General features: G+C 36.3%; 1 protein-coding gene across 4 annotated transcripts in view; it reads right to left on the bottom strand.

Annotated features, from left to right (window-relative positions):
• OPHN1 (oligophrenin 1) overlaps window positions 1–15,721 on the bottom strand; it is a 658,667-nt gene that overhangs the window by 123,754 nt on the left and 519,192 nt on the right. For all 4 annotated transcript variants that reach the window (XM_081567319.1, XM_081567322.1, XM_081567321.1 and 1 more), the window contains 2 exons: window positions 2,317–2,482; window positions 1,057–1,107 (listed from right to left, as the gene is read on the bottom strand). In XM_081567319.1, coding sequence (XP_081423445.1) covers window positions 1,057–1,107; window positions 2,317–2,482 — 217 coding nt within the window. The remainder of the gene's footprint in view (window positions 1–1,056; window positions 1,108–2,316; window positions 2,483–15,721) is intronic.

Here is a 15,721-nt window from a genome sequence, read left to right as displayed (position 1 = left end):
TTTCTCTGCTTTTAACTGAACACCTGTAAGAGTTACACTCCTATCACCCACCAGGAAACACAATTTTGAACTCTCTGATAAGCAACACTAAGTAAACTCACAGAAGAGTCCCTGAGGGATAAGCAATCATTTCTCCAGGTGTTCCAATCTAAAGGGTCCCAAATGATAGGCCTTGAAAAGTCTACCAGCACTTGAAGAATTTTAAAAACAAATTAACTGGAAGGAAGAAATGAAAGAAGTGTAAAAACCTAGATTCCCAGGCCCTACTCCTGGAGATTCCATTTTAATGGGTCCAGAGTGGAAGGCAGGAATCTGTGTTCATTTTCTTTTCCCTTAAAATTTTCCAGGTGATTTATATGTGTAGCCAGTTTGAAAACAACCACCTAAGTCTAATGCTTACCTCTGAAATCAGGAATATGCTTATTCTAAGGCTGTTTATGTTAGAATATTGCACTTTATATATTTCTACCAGTTGCCCTTTTAGAATAAAATAGGATCTTAATAAGCAAACTAGCAAAAAAAGACCTACAATGAGCATAAAATTTTTGCAATACCACTTGGCATGTGAGTACTCTGTGTGTATGTGTGTGTGTAAGAGAGAGAGAGAGAGAGATTGAAACACAGAGTCAGAGAGGCAGAGACAACAAATACAGAGATAGACAAAGAAAGAGAGACATGGAGAGAGAGACAGAAAAAGAGTCAAAGAGATAGGGAAACTGAGAGACAAAGAAACAGAAACATAAGTAGAAAAACACAAAGAGAGAGAAAGAGACTGAGAATTAGAGAGACAGAGAAAGAAATAGTGTAAAAGAAACAAATAGGTAAGAGTGACAAAGGCAGAGAGACACATAGGTATAGGGAAAAGACAGAAACACAAGTATTAAGGTTGGAGAGACAGAAAGACAATGTTGGGGGAGAGAAAGGAACAAACGCAGTCAGACAGAGACAGAGCTACAGAGAAACAGAAAAGGAGAATGTTAAGAGAGTAAATGACACACTCATGATGCATTTATTAAAAAGTGATTTGTTTTCAGTTCTGTCATCTGCATCTCTTACCTTCCTGTTTTCCGGGAAGCTGTTTCAAAGAATCTGGTCCTGGAAGCCACTCTGCAAACAGAAGCCAACCAAGTCCCATGAACTGCTCTGAAATATGTGTGAGAACCAATGGCCAATGGAAAGGAGAATAAAATATGAACCAGACAGGCCACCAATGCCACACTCTGCCTTAGCTTGCAAAGGATCTGGGTCTGAGGGAAAATCTACACATCAGAATGTGAAATGGCTCAGAGACCATAGGCACCCTCAAGGCTATGGCTGATACCCTTTGCTTCCCATTGGTTCAGAATGGTCTAAGTATGATATGCATTCAGGCTACTCTTGGGAGAAATAAGTGAAACAAGTTCTTGGTTTCAGAGTATAGTTTTGGCATTTTGTAAATACACTTAGTTAATCAGTCCAAATGGTAGAGGCTTTTATTTTCTTACTTCCTCAATTTTACAATTATGAGACAATAAACACAAGAAAAAGGAAACCCAGGAGGCAGGATACTGAGAGGGGTCCCAGGCACTGGCTAAGGAGAGGCTAGCCAGGCTAGTTTTGTGGCCAAGCAAGGCTGGTCCCTGAGAGGTGCTGTGGCCCCATCTTAGCTGCTCTATCCCTGGTTTCTTGGTTTGCAAACCAGCCTCAGGAAAGCCTGCTGGATATTAGTTCTGTTCTTACCCTGTAAGATGCTCTCTGGAGAATGAGAGTCATTCTGTAAAATTTTTTAAATCATACTTTCTCTTTTTAAAAAAAGCCTTAAAGTACATGTAAAATGAACGAATCTGTTCATTAAATTACTTTTAAAACAAGTTACTTAAAACAAGTAGTAATAATAAGAAAAAACATTTCCAGAGCCAAGGAAGCATGAAAGCAGCAAGTAATCTTATTACCCTACAGAGATCAGAGCAACCAAGAAAAATGGGTCTCCTATCAGGTATTAACCACACCATGTTTTTGAATTTAAGGTGTTGCATTATTTCATCAATCATTTGTTTACAAAAAAGAAAAACTAAACATAAATTTAAAATGAGAATTCTTCAGGTAAAAAAAAAAAAAAGTTTTAAACACTTCAGCTTAGGAAAACTCTCCTAGCCTTAAGTGTTGAGTAGAAAACTCTGAACAGGGCTTGTCTGTGACAGTTCCCTTCACTATGAAGTGAATGATGCCCCAGGGTTGTGCATTGTACACCCTTTACAACCATAATGGTAATCTTAAAAGCATTCTTAGTGATCTTAGGTGGGCTTTAGGTCAAGGTTGAAAAACAGCCCTACTTACACAGACGATGGGATTTCCCCTGCATTGCCAGCTATAACATCTGGCTTTGGTTCTGGTTTCTGGGTAGTAGTTGCCCGGCAGGGAGGGTCTGGAGGCCTCACTGGGGGTCGGATGATGGTTGGCTTTTCTCCTGGAGGCCGCACTTTGCTGAAACTGTCAGAGTCTCCTAGAAGAGAGAACAATAAGAACTTGGACAGTTAGCCAAATGGAACACTACTCCTCAGGAGGTACCCAATATTGCAGTGATACTGGTCACCTCTCTTGGTCCCCATTTCTTTTTGGTCACTAGCAACTCTGGATTAAAAAAATTATTCTAGCAGCTATCCCTTCAGATAGTCTATGTTTGAACTCCAGCTCTGGAACTTCATATTTGTGTCACCTAGGGTATCAATTTGCTCAGTCTCAGTTTCTTCAACTATATAAAGACCAATAATACACATAGCAGGTGCTTAGTCAATATCTGATCACTGACTGGATGGACATGAGTTTGAGTAAGCTCCAGTAGTTGGTGATGGACAGGGAAGCCTGGCATGCTGCAGTCCATGGGGTCGCAAAGAGTTGGACACGACTGAACTGAACTGAACTGAACTGAGGGTATCAATTTACTCAGTCTCAGTTTCTTCAACTATGCAGTTGAGACCAATAATACATTATCTTACAGAGGCATTGAGAGAATTTACTTAGGTACTAACATGTTTAGTACTGAACTGACATATAGCAGGTGCTTAGTCAATATCTGATGATGAATTTGTTATAGTCATCATCACCAAAAAATCAGGTTCTTTTCACTTAAGCCTTGACTATTGTAGCAGTCTCCTAACTGAACTTTCTACCTCTATATCTCTAGACTCCATGTGACTCAGCACAAAATAAATACACATAATTTTTTAAATAAAACAGTTCTGGCAGGAGTATATTGAAACAGATGCATGCACGCATTGCTCGTGGCACTATACAGTGGGCTTACTCTATCTAGATAGCCTGACATCAAGAATTCTGGAACAATGTGGATGAAACGCAAAATAATATATATGAGACAGTTCATGCTCATTGATCCAGTTGATCCACTTTGAAGAACAGACCCAAAGAAATTAACCCAAGGGGAAAAAATAAGCAATCAGCACAAAAACATTCTTCTTAATAGCAAAAAGTCAGACGCAAGCACAAAGGCAAATAATTAAATTCTTACAAGTATTTAACTAATACATATTATGCATGAACTAACAAGGATTTGGGCTAGGTGAAAAATGTATTCATATAAAATAATATTAACTGAAGAAAAGGCCACAGAAATATTCATGGTCCGATGAACACCATCTGGAAATAGATATATGTGCAACTATGCAAGGGTGTTAGCAGATTTTGATATTCACTCAATTTTTGTCAGTAAACCTTGATAATCATTTTTTCTTCTACAAAACTTTTTAAGGTAAATGCAAAAAAATCAACTTTAATCCATAATCCTTAAGTATTTGCAAATTGTTTTTCTTCTCCTTAAAGATTTTCTCAGTGGCTATAAAACGTACAGGATAAAGTTCAAACTCCCTAGCAAAAATTCAAGGCCCTCTGCAAGTTGGTCCCAAATTATTTTCCCAGGCACTAACACTGGACTTTAACTCCAGCTCTACTTTTGTTAAACCAGTCTCCTCACTGGCCCTGTCAAAGCAATCCCTTGGTTCTTACTTCTAGATGGGACAGTATGTTACAGTGTGGAAAGTACAGAGTCTTGAGTTGGGCAGATCTGGCTTTCAGGCCTTGTTCTGCTACTTCTAATCTGTGAGACCCTGGACAGTTGTTTCAACTCTTTGACTATCAAGGTATTCATCTGGGAAATGGGTATAATAACCCCTCCTCACAAGGTAGTTGTAAGAACTACATTAGATGGCTGATAGAGAGTACCTAGCTGACAGCTGGGATAAGTAAGTGTTAGACTATGCCCTGCTTCTTGTCTGATATATACCCCTGTTTTCATGTTTGATCTGTATTGAAAGAAAAAGAAAAGAAAGAAAGTGAAGTCGCTTAGTAGTGTCCGACTCTTTGCGAACCCGTGGACTGTAGCCTACCAGGCTCCTCCGTCCATGGGATTCTCCAGGCAAGAATACTGGAGTGGGTTGCCATTTCCTTCTCCAGGGGATCTTCCTGATCTAGGTATCAAACCTGGGTGTCCCACATTGCAGGCAGACGCTTTACCCTCTGAGCCACCACGGAAGCCCAATCTGTACTGAAACCACCCCTAAAATCTCAATCCTCTGAACACTCCACCTGGCATAGGTAATTTCCATTCATGTAAATACTCATAAAGTACATATATTGCTCTGTAGGGTTTTTTTCATTCCTCTAGCTAGTCATTCTGGTGAGGGAGACAGATATGAAAAAAATGATAATGATAATATGGTGCGATCGGTGCTCTAATGGTGATATGAGCCAAGTACTATTCAGTCACACACAGAGAAATTCTGTCTCCCCATCTAGGCTGGACACACCCATTCCCCTTAGCACCAGGTCATGTACACAGAATTGTAGCTAAATAATGACCAAAATAATAATAATAATCTAATTTTTCTAAAATGTTACACCATTCAAAGTACTCTTCCAGATAACTACTGATGTTCACAATAAGCTTGCGAGGAAAGAACAGTAGATGGATCTTATCTTCTCCATTTTACAGAGAAGTAAACTAAGGTTTGGAAAGGTGAACTCATTCATCTACAATCACATAATTAGGTAAGTGGTATAGAGAGGACTACGACTTATAACTCCTATTTCTGCATCCACTGTTCTTCCTAGTGTTTGCTGTTTTGCTGTTAGTAGTAGTAAAAGTGAAGTGAGTCAGAAAGAGAAAGAGAAATATTGTATTTTAATGCACATATATGGAATCTAGAAAAATGGTACTGAAGAATTTATTTACAGGGCATCAGTGGAGAAACAGACATAGAGAATAGACTACGGACATGGGGAGAGGGGAGGAGAGGGTGAGATGTATGGAAAGAGTAACTTGGAAACTTACATTACCATATGTAAAATAGATATCCAACCAGAATTTGCTGTATGGCTCAGGAGACTCAAACAGGGGCTCTGTATCAATCTACAGGGGTGGGATGGGGAGGGAGATGGGAGGAAGGTTCAAAAGGGAGGGGGTATATGTATCTATGGCTGATTCATGCTCAGGTTTGATAGGAAAAAACAAATTCTGTAAAGCAATTATCCTTTAATAAAAAATAAATTAAAAAGGAAAAAGTTATAAATGATAATAAAGATAATGGTAATAAAATAAGTGGTAAAAATTTAGCTGCCTTTTTTTATTGAACACCTGCTCTGTTCTAGATTCCAGTATTAATACTAAAACTAACTTGCTGTGTGATCTTGAATGGATCATTTCCATACCTTTACAATGTGGACTTGGACTGCTTTCCAGATCAATGGGTCCATGACATAAGTCTATAGACCTATATCTTTCCCTGCTGACCTTCATATGCTACTCTAAAAGCCTGTTCTGATCATGTACCTAACCAGTTTGAAAAAAAATCTCCAGATAGCTAGATAGGTAGATAGATAATAGTTAGATTTATATTTCACAGCTCCCTGTTATCTGCAGTATAAGTGCAAACATTTTTTAACCTGTAATTCATTACCTTCTTTGATCTCGATTCAACTGATCATTCTGGTCTACCTTTCCACCATTTCTCTTCACATATCTTATAGCCCACACAAATAGTATTACTTCTTGTTCCATGTACACATCCTACAATTAATAATCTCTTTCTCAGATGCCCTCTACCCCTTCTTATATACCGCGATTTGAATCATCCATCAAGATTCAACTCAAGTTTCATATCTTTTGGAAGCCTAATGTGCTGCAAATTCCTTTCTATCACTCTTACAGCACTAATCACCTTGTACTTTGATTCAGGGCTCTTTGTTTTGTTGGCTCTACCTCCCTGATTAAGACGAAGCAAACTGAGAGCTAGATCTAGGTGGCATTCCTCTCTGTATTCAGCAAGGGCCCAAGTAAATTGCCTTGTATGTAGATGTTATTTAATACTCATTGAGAAAAGAAAAATGTAGTTCAGTCCATTAGAAGGACAATGGGAAAAGCTTTCCTTTTTGAAGTCCCCATTTGTGCCATCTGTGACACACACAAACATGATATACCCAAATTTGAGGGTTATTCTAAAATATAAACTGAAAGGCATTCAATTTATTGAGTGTTTCTTGAGGGGTTTTGTGCCTAGCCTTATCCTCTCACAAGAGATGCAAACAAATGATTTGACATAGACTTTGCCATCCAGGGGCTTAAAACTGAGTTGAAGAATGAGTCATACTCATGGAAAATAAGCATGAATATTGTAACTCAGCATCCACATCAAAGGGTCAAACTTGGGTGCCAAAAAAAATGAGTTAAGGGAGAGTTCCCTGGGGCAGGATTGTCAAAAGGCTGGACTTTGAGGGATGGCTAAGAAGTCTTTCTTGCCCCCTCCCCTTATCAATGGTCCTCCTATTTCTGAGTGTTTGGCATGGTCAGAGATAGGTTGAGGGTGGAAAAAGTAGCTCTGAGCTCTTTTATAGCCTCTACATTTAAAGCTTGAGGCTTCTCATCAGCTCTAGAATATAGAAGAGTAAACATCTACCATCTTCCCATGCCTGCCATTTCCTAAGAAGCTGTTACCCAATCAGTAGCACTATCATTTTTTGAACTTCAATTATATTACCAGATGTTCTGTATATCTAATCTTACTCAAACACCAAAAAAAAAAAAAAAACTTGGTTGCAATATAGGCATCTTCTTCACTTATAGTTGAGAAAACTGGCTCAAAGAAGTGAAGTTTACCTAATTAAGATCATGTAGTTAGTAACTGGATTCCTGTAAAATCAAAACAAATGCTACCTTAAACTGAGTACTCCTTATGTGTTAACTATATAGGTATCTCATTTCCTCATTATAGCAATCATATACACATAAATATCTTCATTTTACAAGTTAGAAAACTGGGCTTAGAGAGGCTGTGACTTTTCCAAGGTCCCACAACTAGGATGAAGCAGGACCAGTATTCAAACTCACGTCTCAGAGACTCTGGAGCCTAAGTCACAACTGAGACTTCACTAAGCCTTTTCAGCTAGTGGTATTTATACCAAATTGTACTTCCTTGTAATTTATTTTAACCTTGGACTTTAATGTGACTTTTACTATAAATTTGATCTGTCTCTCCAGTCCAACTTGTTCCCTCCTTCCCCATTCTCTATCAAATGACCATCACTAAAGAGTAATAGCATTTATAGATTTCTTAGGACTTGAGCAGCCCTCATTGTCAACAAGAGTCTGAAATGCAGTACGTGGGTGCAATGTCAAAAATGACAGAATGATTCCTCCAGTTCCATTCTTCTTTCTCAAGATTGCTTTGGCTATTCGAGGGTTTTTAAAACTTCCATACAAATTGGTTCATACACAACATTCCATCTAAATGTAGCAGAATATTTGTTCCTCTCAAGTGCACATGGAATATTCTCAAGGAAAGACTATATGTTGGGACAAAAACCAAGTCTCAATAAATTTAAGAAAACTGAAATCATATCACGCACCTTTTCCAATCATAGTGGAATGAAACTAGTAATCAACTACAAGAATTTTTAAGAATTATAAATATGTGGAGAATGAACAACATACTACTGAACAACTATTGAAATAACAAAGAAATCAAAGTAGAGATTGAAAATTACCTGAAGACAAGTAAAAGTGAAAACATGGCATACTTAAATATATTAGATGCAGCAAAAGTGGTACTAGAGAGAAGTTTATAGCAATAGAGGCTACCTCAAGAAATAAAATTTAGGCTTCACTTGAGTTTCAGTGGTAAAGAATCCACTTGCCAATGCAGGGATACAGGTTTAATCTCTGGTCTAGGAAGATCCCACATGCCACAGAGCAACTAAGCCCATTCATCACAACTATTGCACCTATGGTCTAAAGCCCAGGAACCGCAACTACTGAGCTCAAGTGCTGCAACTACTGAAGCTTGCATGCCCTAGAGCCCATGTCAGCAACAAGAGAAGCCACTGCAATGAGAAGCCTGTACATTGCAACTAGAGAGTAGTCCCCTCTTGCTGCAACTAGAGAAAAGTCCACACAGCAATGAAGACTGAGCACAACCAAAAATAAATAATAAATAAGTAAATAAACTTTTAAAAACAGAAATAATAAATCTCAAAGAAACTACCTAATCTTATACATAAATGAACTAGAAAAAAGGGGGGGGGGAATGACGCCCAAAGTCAGTACAAGAAAAGAAATAATAAAGGTCAGAGTGGAAGTAAATTGAAATAGAGACCAAAAAGATAATAGAAAAGGTCAAAGAAACTGAGAACTGGTTTTTTGAAATGATAAAAAAATATTAACTGTTAGCTTGACACTAAGAAAAAAGAGAACAGTCTCCGATAAATAATATTAGAAATGAAAGAACAGAAATAATAACAGATACCACAGAAATACAAATAATTGTAAGACAATGATATGAACAGCTAAATGTATATGTCAACAAATTGGCCAACGTGGAAGAAATGGACAAATTCTTTGAATCCCAATCTTCCAAGACTAAGTCATGGAGAAATAGAAAAATCTGAATAGACTGATCACTAATACAGAGATTAAAACAGTAAACAAAACCTCTAATAATCAAAAGTCCACGACCAGACAGCTTCCCAGGTGGTTTATATCAAACATTCAAAGGCAATGTAATATGTATTCTCCTCAAGTTTTTCTAAAAAATTAAAGAGGAGGAAACGTTTCCTAACTTATTTTACAAGGCAAACATTATCCTGATACCAAAACCAAACAAGGACAACACACACACACACACACACACACACAATTACAGGCCACTATCCCTGGTAAATATGGATGTAAAAATTCTCAATAAAATATTAGCAAATCAAATACAATACATTAAAAATATCAAACATCATGATCAAATGAGATTTACTCCAGGGATGCAAGGATAGTTCATTATGTGCAAACCAATCAATGTTTACGCCACATTAACAAAATGAAAAATAAAACATATCATCTCTATAGGCAGAAAAAGTATTTGACAAGATTCAATACTCACAGATGATAAAAATTCTCAACAAAATGGGTATAGAAAGAAGTACTTCAACATAGTGAAGGTCATAGACTACATATTATATATGTGTGGCTAACATCATACTCAATGGTGAAAAACAGAAAGCTATCCCTTCAAGAAAAGACAAGGATGCCACTCTCATCACTCTTATTAAACATAAAATTGGAAGTCCTAGCCAGAGCAATTAGGTAAGAAAAATAAATAAAGTGCATCTAAATTGGAAAGGGAAAAGTAAAACTACCACTATTTGAGGATGATATTGGTTTATCTAAAGAAAATTCTAAAGATTCCATCAAAGAACTATTTTAATTGATAAAAAATGCAATAAAATGAAAATAAACAAAGATGAGCTTTGGCAAATTTAAAAAAATTGAAATGATATCAAGCATCTTTATAGATCAGAACGCTAGATTAGAAATAAACTACAAGGAAAAAATTATAAAAAAACACACAAACACATGGCAGTTAAACAATATGTTACTAAACAACCAATGGGTCACTGAAGGAATCAAAGAAGAAATTAAAAATACCTAGAGAAAAATGAAAATGAAAGTGCAACAGTCCAAAACCTATGGGTTGCAGCAAAAGCAGTTCTAAGAGGGAAATGTATAAAATCTTACCTCAAGAAACAAGAAAAATCTCAAACAACCTAACCTTACACCTAAAACAACTAGAGAAAAAAGAACAAGAAAACCCTAAAGTTAATAGAAGGAAAGAAATCATAAAGAGCAGAGCAGAAATAAATGAAGTAGAGACAAAGAAAACAACTGAAAAGATCAATGAAACTAAAATCTTGTTCCTTGAAAAGATAAAACAAAATTGATAAACTTTTAGCCAGATTCATCACGAAAAAAAGGGAAAGGACTCAAATCAACAAAATTAGAAATGAAAATAGAGAAGTTACAATTGACTCCACGGAAATACCAAGGATCATAAGAGACAACTATGAGCAACTGTATGCCTATAAAATGGACAACCTTGAAGAAATAGACAAATTTTTAGAAAGGTACAGTCTCCCAAGATCGAACCAAGAAGAGATAGAAAATATGGACAGATGAATCACACGTGCTGAAATTGAAACTATGATTAAAAAACTCTCAACAAACAAAAGTCCAGGACCTAATTGCTTCACATCAGGTGAATTATATCAAACATGTAGAGAAGGGTTAAAACCTATCCTTCTCAAACTTTTTCAAAAAAAATGCAGAAGATAGGAAACTTCCAAATTCATTCTATGAGGCCATCATCACCCGGATATCAGAATCAGAAAAACATATACCAAAAAAATAAAATTACAGGCCAATATCACTGATAGCACTAGTGGAAAAGAACCCACCTGCCAATGCAGGAGACCTAAGAGATGTGGGTTTGATCCCTGGGTTGGGAAGATCCCTGGGAGGAGGGCATGGCAACCTTCCAGTATTCTTGCCTGGGGAATCTCATGGACAGAGGAGCCTGGTGGGCTATGGTCCATAGGATCAAAAACAGCTGGACACAACTGAAGCAACTTAGCATGCACACATGCATCACTGATAAACATAGATGCAAAAATCCTCAACTAGCAATACTAGAAATCTGAATTCAACAACACATTGAAAAGATCATACAACATGATCAAGTGGGATTCATCCCAGGGATGCAGAGTTTTCAATATCTGCAAATCAATCAATGAGATAAACCACATCAACAAATTGAAGAATAAAAACCATATGATCATCTCAATAAATGTGGGAAAAGCTTTTGACAAAATACAGCACCCATTTATGATAAAAATCTTTGCAGAAAGTTGGTACAGGAAGAAAATGCCTCAACATAATAAAGGCTATATATGACAAACCTACAGCTAACATCATACTTAATGGTGAAAAGCTGCAGGCATTTCCTCTGAGTCAGGGCCAAGACAAGGAAGTCCACTCTCACCACTTTTATGCAACAGTTTTGGAAGTCCTAGCTACAGAAATCAGAGAAGAAAAAGATGTAAAGGGAATTCAAATTAGAAAAGAAATTAAGTCACCACTCTTTGCAGATGACATGATACTATAAATAGAATACCCTAAAGATGCAGCCAGAACACCACTAGAGCTAATCAATGAATTTGGTAAAGTTGCAGGTTACAAAATTAATACACAGAAATCTCTTGCATTTCTATACACTAACAAGGAAAGATCAGAAAGAGAAATTCAAGAAACAATTCCATTTACCATCACATCAAAAAGATCAAAATAACTAGGAATAAATCTACCTAAGGAGTAAAAAGACCTGTAGTCCAAAAACTATAAGATGCTGATGAAAGTAATTGAAGAAGACACACAGAGATGGAAAGATATTCCATGCTCATGGATTAGAAAACACCCTTTTTCAAAATGACGGTACTACTCAAGGCAATCTACAGACTCAACACAATCCCTATCAAATTACCAATGACATTTTTTTTCACAGAGCTAGAACAGAAAATCTCAAGATATTTATGTAGACACAAAAGACCCTGAATAGCCAAAGCAATCTTGAAAAAGAGCTGGAAGAATCAGGTTCCCTGACTTCAGAGTATACTCTAAAGTTACCGTTATTAAAACAGTATGGTACTGTCACAAAAATAGAAATATAGTCCAAGGAACAGGATAGAAAACCCAGATATAAACCGTTGCACCTATGGTCAATTAATTTATGACAAAGGAAGCAGGACTACACAATGCTTGAAAGAAACTCTCTTCAACAAATGGTGCTGGGTAAACTGGAAAGTTACATGCAAAAATGAAATTAGATCATTCTTTAACACCATACACAAAGAAGGCTCAAAATGTATTAAAGATCTAAATGTGAAACCAGATACTATAAAACTCCCAGGGGAAAACATAGGCAGAACACTCTCTGACGTAAATTGCAGCAATATCTTTTTTTAATCCAACTCCCAGAATAATGGAAATTAAAACAAAAATAAACAAATGGGACCTACTTAAACTCAAAAGATTTTGCATAGCAATGGAAACAATAAAAAATGAAAAGACAATCCACAGGTTGGGAGAGAATATTTGCAAATGATGTGACCGACAAGGGATTAGACTCCAACATTTACAAACAGCTCATGACACTTAACAGCATCAAAACAGACAACACAATTAACAAATGGGTAGAAGACCTAAGTAGACATTTCTCCACAGAAGACATACAAATGGTCAGAGGCACATGAAAATATGTTCAACATTGCTATTTATTAGAGTAATGCAAATAAAAACGACCATGAGTTATCACCTCACACCAGCCAGAATGGCTGTCATGAAAAAATCCACAAACAATAAATGCTAGAGAGGGTGTGGAGAGACGGGAACCCTTGTGCACTGTTAGCATGAATGTAAATTGGAAAAGCCACTATGGAGAATGGTATGGAGGTTCTCTAAAAAACTAAAAATTGAGCTACCATATGACCCTGCAAATCCAACTCCTGGGCATATATACAGAGAAAAACATGATCTAAAAGGATACATGCACCCCAGTATTCATTGCAGCACTGTTTACAATAGCCAAAACAAGAAAGCAACCTAAATGTCCACCCATAGAGAAAGGAATAAAGATGTGGTAGATATATTCAATGGAATATTACTCAGCCATTAAAAATAATGAAATAGTGCCATTTGCAGCAACATGAATGGATCTAGAGATAGTCATACTGAGTGAAGTAAGTCAGCTGGAGAAGGAGAAATACCATATGCCATCCATTATATGTGGATTCTAAAAAGAAATGATACAGATGAACTTACTTACAACACAGAAAGGGACCCATAGACTGAGAGAATGAATTTATGGTTGCTGGTGGGAGGGATGGGGAGAACTTTGTGATGGACATGTACACTCTGCTATATTTAAAGTGGATAACTAATAAGGACCAACTGTATAGCACATGGAACTCTTATCAATGCTATGTGGCAGCCTGGATGGGAGAGGAATTTGGGGCAGAATGGCTACATGGCTGAGTCCCTTTGTTATTCACTTGAAATGATCGTAACATTGCTAACCATCTATACCCCAATTCAAAATAAAAGTTTAAAAAAATAAATCAAAAAATAATAAAATGCTCATATTACCAAAAGCAATCTACAAGTTTAGTGCAATCCCTATCAAAATCCAATGACAGCTTTAATAGAAATAGAACAAACAATTCTAAAATATATGGAACCACAAAAGAAGCCAAAAAGTCAAAGCAATTTTGAGAAAAAAAGAACAAAGCTGTAGGTATTATAATCCCTAATTTTAATCCATATTATAAAATTCTTATAATCAAACAGCATGGTGTTGATAGAAGAACAGACACATATATCAATAAAACACAATTGAGACCCCTGAAATAAACCCACAAATATATGGAAAATTAATTTATGACAAAGGATCAAAGATCTTAGAATGGACAAAGATATTTTCTTCAATAAATGGTGCTAGGAAAACTGCACAGCCACAAAAAAGAAAGAAACAAACAAACTAGATCACTATCTCACAACATACAAAAAAATCATTTCAAAATAAAGACTTGAATATAAGGCCTGAAACCATAACACTCCTAGAAGATAACATACACAGCATACTCTTTGACATTGATCTTAGAGATATCTTTTTGAATATTTTACTCAGGCAAGGGAAACAAAAGCAAAAATAAGCAAATAGGATTATATCAAACTAAATAGGACTATATCAAACTTCTGCACAGCAAAGGAAATCTTCCACAAAAATGAAAAGACAATCTACTGAATGAGAGAAAATATTTTTGAATCATGTATCTTATAAGGGGGTTAATGTCCAAAACATTTAAAGAACTCATGTAACTCAACAACAAAACACCCTAAACAACCTACTTTAAAAATGGAGGGAAGAGCTATATGGACATTTTTCCAAAAAAAGAAATAACAATGGCCAACAGGAATATTAAAATGTGTCCAAGATCATTAATTATTAGGGCAATGCAAATCAAAGCCCCAGTGAGATATCACATCATGCCCATCAGAATGGCTATTTCTTAAAAGACAAAAAAATAACAAATTTTGGAAAGGAGTGTAGAGAAAAGCAAACCCTCTTATACTGTTGGTGGGAATGTAACTTGGTATAGCCACTATAGAACACAGTATGGAGATTCCTCAAAAATCAAGAATAGAACTACCATATGATACAGCTATTCCACTTCTGGATATTTGTACAAATAACATGAAAATATTAATTCAAAAAAATATACGCAACTCTATGTTCATCACACCATTATTTATAATAGCTAAGATATGGGGAAAAAACTAAGTGCCCAACAATGGATGAATAAGTAAAGATGTGGTATATACAAAGGAATATTACTGTGCCATAAAAGGATGAAATACTGTCATTCACAACAACATGGGTGAACCTTAAGCACATTATGCTAAGTGAAAGAAGAGAAAAGCAAATACTGTATGATTTTGTTTATGTGGAAAAAGACAAAAAATAATCAATGAACAAAAAAAAAAAACAAAATAAATGAACAAACCAAACTAAAACAAAACAAACATGCAGATACAAAGAACAGAGCAATGGTTACCAGAGGGGAAGGATGGGGTGAAATGGGTAAAAGGGATAAACTGTATGGTGATGGATAGAAAATAAATTCTTGGTGGTGAGCATGCCATAATGCATACAAAAGTATAAATAAATAAATGGCAATAACAGCAAAAATTATATTAATAAATAATATCAATTCAAAAAGATACATGCACACCACTGTTCACAGCAGCATTGTTTATATTGCCAAGACATATGGAAGCAACCTAAATGTCCATCGAGAGATGAATGGATAAAGAAGATGTGATATGTGTGTGTGTGTGTGTGTGTGTGTGTATCTGTGTGCATGCTCAATTACTCAGTTGTGTCTGACTCTTTGTGACCCCATGGACTGTAGCTTGCCAGGCTCTTCTGTTCATGGAATTTTTCAGATAAGAATACTGGAGTGGGTTGCTATTACCTATTCCCAGGGATCTTCCCAACCCAGGGATCAAACTTGAGTCTCTTGTGTCTCCTGCATTGGCAGGCAGATTCTTTACCACTAGGGCCACCTGGGAATCCTCTCTCACTCTGCGTGTGTGTGTGTGTGTGTGTGTGTGTGTGTGTGTGTGTGTGTATACATATGCATACATTGTATGGAATACTATTCAAACATAAAAATAGAATGAACTAATGCCATTTGAAGAAACATGGATAGATCTAGAGATTATCATACTAAGTAAAGTAAGTCAGAAAGAGAAAGACAAATATGGTATCACTAATATTTATGGAATCTAAAATAT

This window comes from Giraffa tippelskirchi, chromosome X (assembly GCF_054371585.1).
Source record: "Giraffa tippelskirchi isolate mGirTip1 chromosome X, T2T-mGirTip1v1.2.pri, whole genome shotgun sequence".
NCBI lineage: Eukaryota > Metazoa > Chordata > Mammalia > Artiodactyla > Giraffidae > Giraffa > Giraffa tippelskirchi.
The sequence above is the reverse complement of the archived record's forward strand: the minus strand, read 5'-3'. Positions and strand labels throughout refer to the sequence as shown.